Source organism: Bos grunniens, chromosome 19, assembly GCF_055505025.1.
Source record: "Bos grunniens cultivar Pamir isolate PY7600 chromosome 19, Bosgru_T2T1.0, whole genome shotgun sequence".
NCBI lineage: Eukaryota > Metazoa > Chordata > Mammalia > Artiodactyla > Bovidae > Bos > Bos grunniens.
Window position 1 is genome coordinate 22,195,254 of NC_141183.1, and position 13,634 is coordinate 22,208,887.

The window sequence follows — 13,634 nt, forward strand, 5'->3', positions numbered from 1 at the left end:
TCAAATACCACTCTCTTGTCTCCCATCAGGTTGGTAAGATTTAGGTTGGATTCACCTTTCATTTAGAAGGACCTCAGCTTCCCTGGTGGCTCAGATGGTAAAGCGTCTGCCTGTGATGCAGGAGACCCGGGCTAGATTTCTGGGTCAGGAAGATCCCCTGGAGAAAGAAATGGCAATCCATTCCAGCACTCTTGCCTGGAAAATCCCATGGACGGAGGAGCATGACAGGCTACAATCCATGGGATCGCAAAGAGTCGGATACGACTGAGCGACTTCACTTTCACTTTCAGCTTCAAAGCACAAAAAAGAGCTCGTTGGCACTGAGGAGAGAAGAGAAGGGTCTTGTTTGTGTGTGTTAGTCACTTGGTCTTGTCCTACTCTTTGTGACATCATGGACTATAGTCCATCATGCTCCTCTGTCCATGGAATTCTCCAGGGAAGAATACTGGCTTCGGTAGCCATTCTGTTCTCCAGGGGATTTTCTCAACACAGGGGTCAAACCCAGGTCTACCACATTGCAAGCAGATTCTTTACTGGCTGAGCCACAAGTTGGGGATGAGACAAGGTCCTTGAAGTTTATGTGTTATCTAGTCTTGGTCACTGGAATGGGAGGCTAGAAACCCAGAATCCCAGGCAGGACTGACTGTTCATTTGGCTGGTACTTCAACCATGTCTTACGTCTGAGGAGTCTAAGAAAGGTAGATGCAACTGAATTTAAAAACTGAGTTTAAGAAATTGGAAAGAACCCCTTAAACTTTAACTAGAAAACTGGAACCCTAACATCTTAAAGAATAACAACTCAAAACTTTAATATCTGTGAACAAAGGCCAACATTGAAGCATAACAGACAAACACATTTTATGCGTAATGATCACACATTTATGATTCTGGTATTGTCTGGGCCCCATAGCTTCAGTGAAGTAATCAGAACCAAAGAGGATAAGCACAGCAATAAAAAAGTGTTAATGATCAAGGACCTGGGATTTTTTTTCCCAAAGAAGACTACAGATAGGGGTACCCAGGATAGAAAATTTACATAGGGAAGCATCACAAATGATTACAACTTCTTAGTCTATTTCTATGAAAACTAATCAGGAAGAAATGGGTTTAAGTGGTAGGAAGAAAGATTCTGATTAAACTTTATTTTCTTGATTTATTTAGAGGGGGTGAAGAAATGGTCAGATTAGTTTTCATTCTGTAGCAGAACAGTAGAATTCTCAAATTTAAGTGCCATATCTTGCAATGGTTAATCTTATGTAGCAACTTTGACAGCCAAGGAATCCCTAAATAGCTGATAAAACATTTCTGGGTATGTCTATGGTGGGTATTTCTGAAGAGATTGGCATTTGAATTGATGGATTGAGTAAAGATTGCCTATCACCAATATCAGTAGGCACTGTCCCATTTGTTGAAGGCCTGAATAGACCAAGAAGGGTACTCTCTCTTGCCTGCACACACCCATCTTCTCCAGCCCTTGGGCATGGGGCCCTGACTCTGCAGGCTTTGGACTTGAACTGGAACTTATACCATTGGCTCCCCTGGTTCTCAGGCCTTCAAGTTTGAACTGAAATTATAATACTGACTTTCCTGGGTCTTCAGCTTATAGACAGCAGATCATAAGACTTCTCAGCTCCCAAAATTGCCTAATAAATCCCTTTCTACATATTTATATCTATCTAACCACTTTTGTTTCTCTAGTAAACACTGACTAATACATCTTACTCTTAATTCTGTAAAGGTAACTAAAGACAGAAACATGAAAATTGAGCTAAATTTTGCACTGAGAGAGATGTTGCAAATAGTGCCACAGTAGAAAAGTACAGAAATGGAAGGCTGATATGCAATGCTACTGTCTCCAGCGCCCTGCATTTCAGCTCTTCAAACATCTAAACTTTTTGCAAGGGGAGAGAAATACTTTTAGTATCAAAGATTCTGCTGAGTTAAATAGCTGGTGAGATCATAATAATGACAATTATTACAATTAGCATATTACAAACATCCAAGGTGAAAAAAACAGCTAATCAAAGAGTCTATGTTATATAGATTTGCTTAAGGAGAAAACTCCAGTACTCTTTTGCCTGGAAAATCCCATGGACGGAGGAGCCTGGCAGGCTTCAGTCCATGGGGTCTCTAAGAGTCCAACACAACTGAGTAACTTCACTTTCACTTTTCACTTTCGTGCATTGGAGAAGGAAATGGCAACCCACTCCAGTGTTCTTGCTTAGAGAATCCCAGGGACGGGGGAGCCTGGTGGGCTGCCGTCTCTGGGGTCACACAGAGTTGGACACAACTGAAGCGACTTAGCAGCAGCAGTTAGCAGCAGCAAGGGAAAAAAAGCAAAATAGTCACAAAGAAATATATCAAATTCAATGTGGGATTTGAAAATACTTAATTCAGACTAAGGAAGAGTTAAGGCATAAACTCAAAGCCGTCATTCCTGGAGAGGCACAACAAACATTTATTGTTCTGGTTTAAGCCTCATAAGTCCAGATTACCTTTCGCTGTCCCTAAACAAAACCTTTATCTTTACCTTATCAATTGCCTCATTCAAATTGTACAGTTATACAAACTTTATAGCTAACTGGATTACTCTCTAACATCTGAAATAAACTACACACTGAAGCTCTAATGCATTATAGTATGCTACATACTCCAGGATTAATGTATTGAGTGTGGTTTTTCTTATGGTTACCAAAGGGGAAAGGTGGGGGAGATGTATAAATTAGGAGTTTGGGATTAACATATATACACATTACAAAATAACCAACAAGGACCTGCTGTATAGCGCAGAGAACTGCTCGATGTTTTGTAGAAGCCTGGATGGGAAGGAGTTTGTGGGAGAATGGATACATGTATATGTATGGTTGAGTCCCTTTACTGTCCGTCTGAAACTATCACACCATTGTTAAATGGCTATGCTCCAATACAAAATAAAAGGTTTACTTAAAAAAACCAAGGACCTGCTGTATAGCACAGGGAACTCTGCTCAATACTCAATAATAACCTAAATGGGAAAAGAATCTTTATATATATATATATATATATATAGTAAGTCAACTATACTCTGATATACAACATTGTAAGTCAACTATACTCTGATACAAAATTTAAATTAAAAAAAATTTTTAAGAGTATGATTTTATGCAGTTAAGAACATTGAAATCTATAGAAAATCCTAAAATCAAAGATTCAAGTCACAAATCAAGTCAGTTAACTTTTTAGCAGTTGTTATTTCCTTGAAGTGTGCTTTTGTATAGTTAAAAAATAAAATCTCCAGAGAAGTCTCTACTGAAGAGCATTACTACTTACCCTACGGTTTCTCTTTCTTCCCTTCACCCTAAAAAATGCCTAAGAAAGTGGTCAGACTGTCACATCTTGTCACTCACTCTTTGATGTTCCCTAGGACAATGGCTTAGCTAGGAAAGAACAAATTGACTATAGTGGTAAAAAGACTTTAGTGTGGGGACCTCCCTGGCAGTCCACTGCTTAAGACTGTGCTTCCATTACAGAAAGAATGGGTTTTATCCCTGGTTGGGGAACTAAGATCCCACTTGCTGCATGGTATGGCCAAAATATTTTTAAAAATTAGTTTAGTCTGGAAGCCCATGGTGTGGATTCAAATTTCAGATTAAGCACTTCTTAGTGTGAACTTGGACAAATTACTTACTCTGTGACTTGGTTTTATCACCTGGATGATGGGAATAGCAACGGTACCTCCACTATAGAATTGCTATGAAGAATGAATGAACTGATACATGCAGTTTCAGAACCACTTGGGCATATAATAAATGCTCCAAAAATATTATCAGTGGTAAATCATCCACATTTTCTAGTCTTAAAGACAGAATCTTTTTCTTTCTGACTAACTTCACTGCCAAGATGAAGATTGGAGGCCACTTGGCTGGGAATTAAACTGTCATATGAGACCCAAGAGCTCAATTATAAGGATCAACACTGAGTAATATTGACACTTCCTTTAAAGGTGAAGCATCACTCAATTATTCTTTGAGCAATGAGCATATTTTAACAAATATGTGGAATTATGGGTTATGTACTCAGTGAATGCTAATGACTACTTGACCATGGTGAAAAATTCTAATTGAAGACCAAATAAAACTAACTTTCAAAGCTTTCAGAGAAGAACAAATAACTCAGGGACAGGCCAATTACCATTCAGAGACAAGTTGTTTTAAAACAAACAAGGAAGGGACATTAAGAATTATGCAAATAGCAGCTGGCCGAGGCTTATAAAAGGCCCACTGTGGGAGTGTCCATCAAAACTCAAAACTTGTCTTAACAACCCTCCTCTCAACCTAACCTCTGACACCATGGCTTGCTGTTCCACCAGTTTCTGTGGATTTCCCATCTGTTCCACTGCTGGGACCTGTGGCTCCAGCTGCAGCCAGCCAACCTGCTGCCAGACCAGCTGCTGCCAGCCAACTTCCATCCAAACCAGCTGCTGCCAACCAATCTCCATCCAGACCAGCTGCTGCCAGCCAACCTGCCTCCAGACCAGCGGCTGTGAGACCGGCTGTGGCATTGGTGGCAGCATTGGCGGCAGCACTGGCTACGGCCAGGTGGGTGGCAGCGGAGCTGTGAGCAGCCGCACCAGGTGGTGCCGCCCTGACTGCCGTGTGGAGGGCACCAGCCTGCCTCCCTGCTGTGTGGTGAGCTGCACACCCCCCTCCTGCTGCCAGCTGTACTATGCCCAGGCCTCCTGCTGCCGCCCATCCTACTGTGGACAGTCCTGCTGCCGCCCAGCCTGCTGCTGCCAGCCCACCTGCATTGAGCCCATCTGTGAGCCCATCTGCTGTGAGCCCACCTGCTAAAAGCCAGGTTGCTGATTTTCAACTTGAAAGTTCAACTTCCAGCTCAGTCCATGAAGTAATTATCTCTTCCACCATTCTTGAATTGTTAACAAGTTCTTGAACTTTAATCAAAATTTTATGAGGGGTTACCAAATATTTGGGCTTCATAGACTTATCTGATTCCATTCAATACTAGAAAGATGTTGATTTCTCCTCTAAGCTGACCAAAATACAAATATGACCCAATAAATGGGAAAACCAGTTTGAGTCAGGATTGACCTTCAGCAAGCCTCCTCTTCACAGCTCATTGCTGCCAAGGCTGAGGAAGAACCATCTCTCCTTCTCAGATACATTCACCTCCTAAACTCCACCATTTTGCAAATTGCACTTCTTATGAAAAGGGAATAATATACCAAGATCTAATAAAATATATACATTTGATACAGCAAACATCTCTTTTTCTTCATTGAGTGTTGCACAAAAGATTCTAATCTGACTGTGATATTCCATGCTATTCTTCTTATACCATGTTAGGAAATATGATCAAATCCAGGAGAGGTTAATCCCCATAAAAAGCACAAACTAAAAAAAATTGAGGGTTTAGCAATAGGGGGGTGATTGAATAAAGTGTTGTATGATCGTACTCTGGAATATTACATGCTACTTAAATGAATAATATGTACAATCAAGATGAAATGGATAAATTTCTAGAAGCACACAACCCACTGAAACTTAATCATGAATAAATAGAAAATCTGAACAGATGTATAATTAATAAGGAGATGGAATCAATAATAAAATTTTTCAACAAAGAAAATTCTGGTGCCAGAAGTTTTCACTGGTGAATTTTATAAAACATTTAAGGAAAAATTAAGCACTTGTCCTCCTAAGATTCTTCCAAAAACTTGAAGATAAAGGAACTCTTCTGAATTCATTCTGCAAGACCAGCATTATTCTAATACCAAAGCCAGACAAAGAAAATACAAGAAAGGAAAGTTACAGACCAATATCCCTGATGAATACTGACACAAAACATCTCAATGAAATACTATCAAACAGGATTCAACAGCACATTTAAAAAGACTATACACAATGACCAAATGAGATTTTGTCCTAGGATACAAATATGGTTTAATATATGAAAATCAATCAATGTAATACATCACATAACAGAATTAAGTGAGGGAACATTTGGTTATCTCAATAGATGCAGAAAAAGTATTTGAGGTAATTCAATACCCTTTTGTAATAATAAAAAGAAAACACTCAACAAACTAGAACTAGAAGGAAACTGCCTCAGCACAACAAAAGCCATGCATGAGAATCCCACACGAATATCATACTTAACAGTGAAAAACTGAAACCTTTCTTCTAGATCAGGGGCAAGAGAAGGATGTCCACTTTCACTTATTCTATTTAATCATAGTACTAGAAGGCATAACCAGAGCAACTAGGCAAGAAAAAGAAATAAAAGTCATAAGATTTACAATTGTCTCTATTTGCAAATGATGTGATATTATAAACAGAAAATCTTAGATTCTACCAAAAAAAATATGTTACAAATTTAGTTAAGTTTTTGGATATGAAATCAATACATAAAGTTTCTTGCACTTTTATACACTAACAACATTCTGTCAGAAAGAAAAATTCAAGAAACAATCCCATTTACAATACCATCAAAGAGAATAAAATACTTATGAATAAACTTATCCAGGAGGTGAAAGGTTTGTACACTGAAAAGTGTAAGACGTGAATGAAAGGAACTAAAGAAGATACAAATAAATTAAAGGTAGTCCATGCTCATGGCTGGAAGAATTCATATTGCTTAAATGTCCATACTACCCAAAGCAATCTATAGATCAATGCAATCCTTATTAGAATGTCAATGGCATTTTCCTCAGAGATAGAACAAACTATCCTAAAATCCGTGTGGAACCACAAAAGGCCCTGAATATCCAAAGCAATCTTGAGAAAGAAGAACAAAGCTGGAGGCATCTTACTCCCTGATTTCAAACTACACTACAAAGCTAGAGTAGTCAAAACAGCATGGTACTGACACAAAAGCAGGCATAGAGACAAACATGAAACAGAACAGAGAGCCCAGAAATAACCCTCATCTATATTGTCAAAAGATTTGCAAGAGAGGTGCCAAGAACATTCAGTAGGAAAGGACAATCTTTTCCACAAATGGTGTTGGGAAAACTGGATGTCAACATGCAAAAGAATGAAGTTGGACCTTTATCTTAAAACTTCTACAAAAATTAACTCAAAATGGATCAAAGACTTAAATAAGAGTTAAAACTATAAAATTATCTAAAGAAAACACAGAGGAAAAACTTCATGATACTGCATTTGATGATTTCTTGCATATGACACCAAAAGAATAGGCAACAAAAGTTAAAAATAAACTGAACTACATCAAAATTAAAAACTTCTCTGCATCAAAGGACATGCAAAGAGTCAGACACAACTTAAGTGACTGAACAACAATAGCAATTAACAAAATGAAAGGGCAATCTACAGAATGGGAGAAGATATTTGCAAATCATAGATTGCAGAATATAGAAAGAATCCCTACAACTCAACAAAAGGAACATCAACTCTAAAACAACAACAACAAAATTTGGGCAAAGGACATGAATCCACGTAACTCCAAAGAAGATATACAAATAGCAAAAAAAAAAAAAAACACATGAAAAGATGCCCAGTATTATTGATAATCAGGAAAATGCAAACCAAAACCACAATGACATACCACCTCACATCTATTTGAATGGCTATTCTTAAAACACTCAAAAAGTATTGGCAAGACATGGAAAAATTGGAACCCTTGTACACTGCTGGTGGGAATGTAAATGATATGCCCACTATGGGAAGCAAATGGCAGTTACTGGAAAAATCAAAAATAGAATTACCATATGATCTAGCAATTGTACTCCTAAGTATACACCCAAAAAAACTGAGAGCATGGTCTTGAAGAGATATTTGTACACTCATGTTCCTGCATGATTAATTATAATAATTAAAAGATGGAAGCAGCCCAAGTGTCATTGATGGATGAATGGGTAAACAAATTGTGGAATATGCATATAATGGAATCTTATTCAGCCTTAAAAAAGAAGGAAATTCTGTCACACTTTAAGGTGGCTCAATCTTGAGGACATTATGCTTAGTGAAATAAGCCAGCCACAAAAGGACAAATACTGTATGATTCAACGTAAATGAGGTACAAAGAGTGGTTAAATTCATCAAGACACAGAGTAGGATAATGACTGCCAAGAGTTTGGGGAGGGGAGAATGGGGAAGGGGTATTTAATGGATACAGAGTTTCCGTTTTGTAAGACAAAAAGAGTTCTGGAGATGGACTGCACAACAATGTGAACATGCTGAACACTAGCAGAATGAACTACTAAAATTTGTTAAGATGGTAAATTTTATGTTATGTATATTTTATTTAAAAATTTTAATAATAAATAGGTATAGTGTGTTAGTTGTTCAGCCATATCAACTCTTTGCAACCCCATGGACTGTAGCCTGCCAGGCTCCTCTGTCCTTGGAGTTCTCCAGGCAAGATTACTGGAGTTGGTATCTTCCCAGCCCAGGGATCAAAAGCAGGTCTCTTGCATTGCATAAATAGATATAAGAGACTCCAACTCTACTAAGTTAAATGATATATATGTGCATACTCTGGTTTATGTTTGCAGAAGCAGGGAGAAATGTGACAGAGCGTGCCCTAAAACTGTTAATATTGATTATCTCTGAAGTACTAGTTTTGGGAGGGATGTGTTATGTTTTGGGAAAAGGGAGAATAACATTAACTTTTCTTTATATGTCTGCATACTGTTTGACTTATTAAAATGTGTATTCATTACTATCTTATTATTTTTAAATTAGCAGAGTCAGAAAACAATCTACAGGAAAAGTCACGAAGGGTTTCAGTTGAGAATATGTACATTAATAACAAGAATACTAGAGAGCTGAGGACCCCGTAGCTGACACAAACGGAGCATAGATCCTGTATTCTAATTCACTAATACGGAGGAAAGAATTGAAGCTGTATTTATGTCCAATTTTTAATTTTTATATCTAAAAAAAAAAAAACAAATGGAGCATAGAAAGGCATACTTCTTTCAGTGTTGATGACTCAGGTGATAGTTTGTGTTTTGATGACACTAATGGTAGCCATTCCAAGTCTAGACAAATTGTTTACAAAATCACGATCCTTAATTGAATGACCACTTAGGAAGGGGATGTTCAGTTTAGACAAACTCTGCCTAAAGGTTATCGAAGGACATTTATGACAAAGCAAGCCAGGGCAACGGTTAGCCAAAGTCTAATCTATCACACAACTTCCATAATGAGCCTTGGCTTGACCCAAAGGGCAAAGAAGAAACATAATGAGATGTAATTGAACAATGACAAAAGCAGGCTATTCAAAATGCTATTTATAACCTTCTTAACAACTCAAATGTTAGCCAATCAGAGACTGACTCTGCAATGGTATCCAGGAAAAATGCTAAACGTTAGGAAAATGACATGGCTCTACAGGATATATAAAAGGACAGATGTAGAAGGTGCAGCCAAAACTCAAAAACTTCTTTTAACAACCCTCCTCTCTCAACTCCTGACACCATGGCCTGCTGTTCCACCAGCTTCTGTGGATTTCCCATCTGTTCCACTGCTGGGACCTGTGGCTCCAGCCTCTGCCAGCCAACCTGCCGCCAGACCAGTAGCTGCCAGCCAATCTCCATCCAGACCAGCTGCTGCCAGCCAACCTGCCTCCAGACCAGCGGCTGTGAGACCGGCTGTGGCATTGGCGGCAGCATTGGCGGCAGCATTGGCTACGGCCAGGTGGGTAGCAGCGGAGCTGTGAGCAGCCGCACCAGGTGGTGCCGCCCTGACTGCCGCGTGGAGGGCACCAGCCTGCCTCCCTGCTGTGTGGTGAGCTGCACACCCCCCTCCTGCTGCCAGCTGTACTATGCCCAGGCTTCCTGCTGCCGCCCATCCTACTGTGGACAGTCCTGCTGCCGCCCAGCGTGCTGCTGCCAGCCCACCTGCATTGAGCCCATCTGTGAGCCCAGCTGCTGTGAGCGCACCTGCTAAAAGCAAGGCTGCTGATTACTTAAGAATGAAAGGGGAAGCAGAACAAACCTGTGCTGATCTCTGAGGAACCGTTCAATTTTTCTTGGATTATAAATATCGCGAAGTTTCTAAGCTGCTCAGAAATGAAAGTCTTAGGACACTTTTGAATGTTCTGCAATAGCGCACTGAAAACGCCTCAATCACGGTGTCTGGATTTCCTGCCTTGCTTGGGCAGAGTACCAGACTCGAGTAGCTCTTCATTTCAGTGACATCTCTGATCTCTTTCCTCTCTCTTGATTCCCACATATTTTCAGACCTGCCTTCTCCTTCAATATCCCCTGTTAATTTCAAATAAAATATTTAAACTTGCAAAGCAAACTGAGTTATTTTCTTCCTTCTACCTTCAAGTTTATCCACCTTTAGCTGGAGTTCAAGAAGATTGAATTTGACAGTAATGCTAAGGCATGAACATAAAGTCTAAGCCAGAGAGTTTAAATACAAATTACATTATACTTAAATCTATTGCTTAGCAAAATGCTCTATGCATTAAATAATCTTTGTAGTTGTTCAAATACTTACCTGATGTAATCTGTTGTGAAAAGAAAGAAAGTGAAGTCACTCAGTCGTGTCTGACTCTTTGCAACCCTATGGACTGTAGCCCACCAGAGTCCTCTATCCATGGGGATTCTCCAGGCAAGAATACTGGAGTGGGTTGCCATTTCCTTCTCCAGGGGATCTTGCCAATCCAGAGATCAAACCTGGGTCTCCCACATTGCAGGCAGACTCTTTACCCTCTGAGCCACCAAGCCCTTTTTACCTAACATTTTCAGATTGATCAAAGCTATAGACGTAATCCTATCATATTTTAATCTCCTTCTACTTAATATACTAGATGTTCTCCTTCATGCAGGCCCCATATCTAAAGAAATTGTATTACCTATTAACTAGATTTCAAAATATCAACCAGATACTATCAGATACCATCTATTTTCCAAGATCATTTATGTTCAGTTCCTATACCTTAGCCTATTCTATTCACTGATTTCCAAATTGTTCTCTAAGTTTCAAACCCAACACTAACCGCCATTAACTATATTTTTATGGTGTATCTATGGTCTCGATGAGAATAGAACAAATAGCTGCCGAGATAGCCAGTGAGTTCTGCCATCACCATTCTAATGGATGTGTCAGACACTTTCATTAGAAATCTTAAACAACTATGTATTGTATACTTTGCAACCCAATCTGAAAAATGTTCTCAATAAATGCACACACATCTGGAACAAAAAATACCTCTTACCATTTAATTTTTAAGTTCTTAAGTATGTGAGCGCAATATAAAAAACACAATAGGACAAAACATAGAACACGTTGAGAACAATATTTTTGAGACAATTACAAGCTCCCAGCACTCACCTCTATCCTTCAGTTGGTGGCAGTGATAGGTCACACACAAGATTACTTATTTCAGAGAAGAATAAAGCAGATACAGTGCACCCTACAAAATGTCAGAGCTTATCGATGCTTTTTCTTAAGACTTAGTTCAACTATTAAATACAAAAAGATGTCAGCTTTTCATGTTCTCTTTTGACAATAATAAGGACTGCTTCATGAGAGGCACTACAACTTAAAAGTTCTATTTAATCATTTATAAGTGGTATAGACACCCATGAATCATGCCTTTTACTCCACCCATTGAAAAGCAGATTCAGTAAACATTTATTAAGGTTCTACCAGAAGCAAAGCACTGTGTTGGTTATCTTTCTATATACTATATCATTTGGTTCACAAGGATATATTTCTGGCCTGGAATACAAGTAATATTTACACATTTCAAATTGGTTGAAATCAAAGGGAAAATGATGGTTATTTATTTGAGGTCGGAATAAATGAGTTGGAAGCTTTTAATTATGTCTGACCAAAGGTACCTTTCAATTCAGTGGATGTCTTGATGTTCTAAATTCAAGAGAATTCAGTCTATATATTCAAGAGGAAAAAAAAATAGCTAAAAACAGCACAATTACTCTTATCCTTAGAGACCTGGACAGAGAAGCACATGGAATAACTACCTCTACAAAATGAGGGTGTTGACGTGCACAAAAATGGGAGGGCTCTTTGAACATGGAAAACCACAAACTTATTCCAAAGAGCAAAGGACCAATATGAGGAGTCCAAATGAAACCATAAAACGAAGTAATTTCTAAACTGCTGCCCATAATGTATCATAGGTATTTCAATGTAAGCCAATCAGAGGACCACTGAAAAACAAATTTATACAAAAACAAGGAAGATATGCTAAGAATTTTATAAATAGCTGCTGGCCCACATATATAAAAGGCCTGACACAGAAGTCACCACCCAAAATCCTCCAAGCATTGCAATTCTCAGCCCAAGTCCCGACACCATGGCCTGTTGCTCCACCAGCTTCTGTGGATTTCCCACTTGCTCCACTGGTGGGACCTGTGGTGCCAACTTTTGCCAGCCAACCTGCTGCCAGACCAGTTGCTGCCAGCCAACCTGCCTCCAGACCAGCGGCTGTGAGACCAGCTGTGGCATTGGTGGCAGCATTGGCGGCAGCATTGGCTATGGCCAGGTGGGTAGCAGCGGAGCTGTGAGCAGCCGCACCAGGTGGTGCCGCCCTGACTGCCGTGTGGAGGGCACCAGCCTGCCTCCCTGCTGTGTGGTGAGCTGCACACCCCCATCCTGCTGCCAGCTGTACTATGCCCAGGCCTCCTGCTGCCGCCCATCCTACTGTGGACAGTCCTGCTGCCGCCCAGCCTGCTGCTGCCAGCCCACCTGCATTGAGCCCATCTGTGAGCCCATCTGCTGTGAGCCCACCTGCTAAAAGCCACATTGCTCATTTAAAATTTCCCAGGACACAGTATCTCTGAACAATTTATCGCCTCAACCATCCATGGACAACTAACAAGTTCTTAGTCTCCCATTTGGGTTTTTGTTATGGGCACTACCAAGTATATGAATTCTATCTGATTTCATTCTACAATGAATATCTTGACTTTCCACGGCAGACGCGGCATACCACCTGCTCATCATCAAATTGCTTTGGTTATACTATTTCTCATTTTCATACAAGGTTGAATATTGCTGACATATTGTGGAATTCATCCTTTTGAACTGTCCACAAGCCTATTTCTCCTGCTTTATGATCTATTTCTAGCTTCTGTTTGTCCCCAAATTTTTGCAACATCAAAGGCACTAGAGTATAGCTAAGTGACATCTTCAGATGTCACTGATGAGAATAGAAGCTCTTCACCCAATGTTCAGCTTCTAAGAAGGAGACTAGACTTTTCCATATTTCAGCATCTGATTCCATCCTCCCCTTTGCCTGTTGGCTATTTAAATTATATCTGTGATTCAGTATCTTCTGTAATTTCTTAATAAATGTTACATACTGGGCAAAGAAATCATGGTCTTTGTGTCCACTTACACATAAAATGGGTTAATTTCTTCTGATTCAAAGATGCCTATTTTAAAGAAATACATTTGTTTCCTTCTGAAAGGGACTGAAGTCATATACAGTGTAATCATTTAGTCATTTCTTCAGTAAAAATTTATTGACCACCACTTCTAAAGCAGGAACTAAGAAGATCAGAAAGATGGAAAATTAGTTCTTATTCTTGAGGACTTTACTATCCAACAAGAAAAAAGCATATGTGTGAAAGTAGTTACATACAATATGACAAGATAAACTGTATTCTCTTAGCAGTTGATAGAAGAAACTCC

At 39.4% G+C, this 13,634-nt stretch overlaps 1 protein-coding gene and 2 pseudogenes across 3 annotated transcripts; all 3 read left to right on the plus strand.

Moving 5' to 3' along the window:
- Nucleotides 1-4,328: 4,328 nt before the first annotated feature.
- Nucleotides 4,329-4,829, plus strand: LOC147351657 (keratin, high-sulfur matrix protein, B2A). 2 transcript variants are annotated; one of them, XM_086357749.1, is made up of 2 exons: nt 4,329-4,444; nt 4,520-4,829. In XM_086357749.1, the coding sequence occupies exons 1-2, from the start codon at nt 4,329-4,331 to the stop codon at nt 4,827-4,829; spliced, it is 426 nt and encodes a 141-aa protein (XP_086213875.1). The 2 variants fall into 2 exon arrangements, with proteins under 2 accessions (XP_086213875.1, XP_086213874.1); XM_086357748.1 differs by having other exon boundaries at nt 4,329-4,829.
- Nucleotides 4,830-9,440: 4,611 nt separating this feature from the next.
- Nucleotides 9,441-9,911, plus strand: LOC147351658 (keratin, high-sulfur matrix protein, B2A pseudogene; annotated as a pseudogene).
- A 2,341-nt stretch (nt 9,912-12,252) lies between these two features.
- LOC147351659 (keratin, high-sulfur matrix protein, B2A pseudogene) lies at nt 12,253-13,315 on the plus strand (annotated as a pseudogene). The gene has a single exon (XR_015148412.1). The product of XR_015148412.1 is annotated as a keratin, high-sulfur matrix protein, B2A pseudogene (transcript).
- The last annotated feature ends 319 nt before the right edge of the window (nt 13,316-13,634 follow it).

What these genes read in the sequence shown, in the direction of transcription:
- LOC147351657 (XM_086357748.1), top strand. Translation starts at nt 4,329, where the DNA reads ATGGCTTGCTGTTCCACCAGTTTCTGTGGATTTCCCATCTGTTCCACT.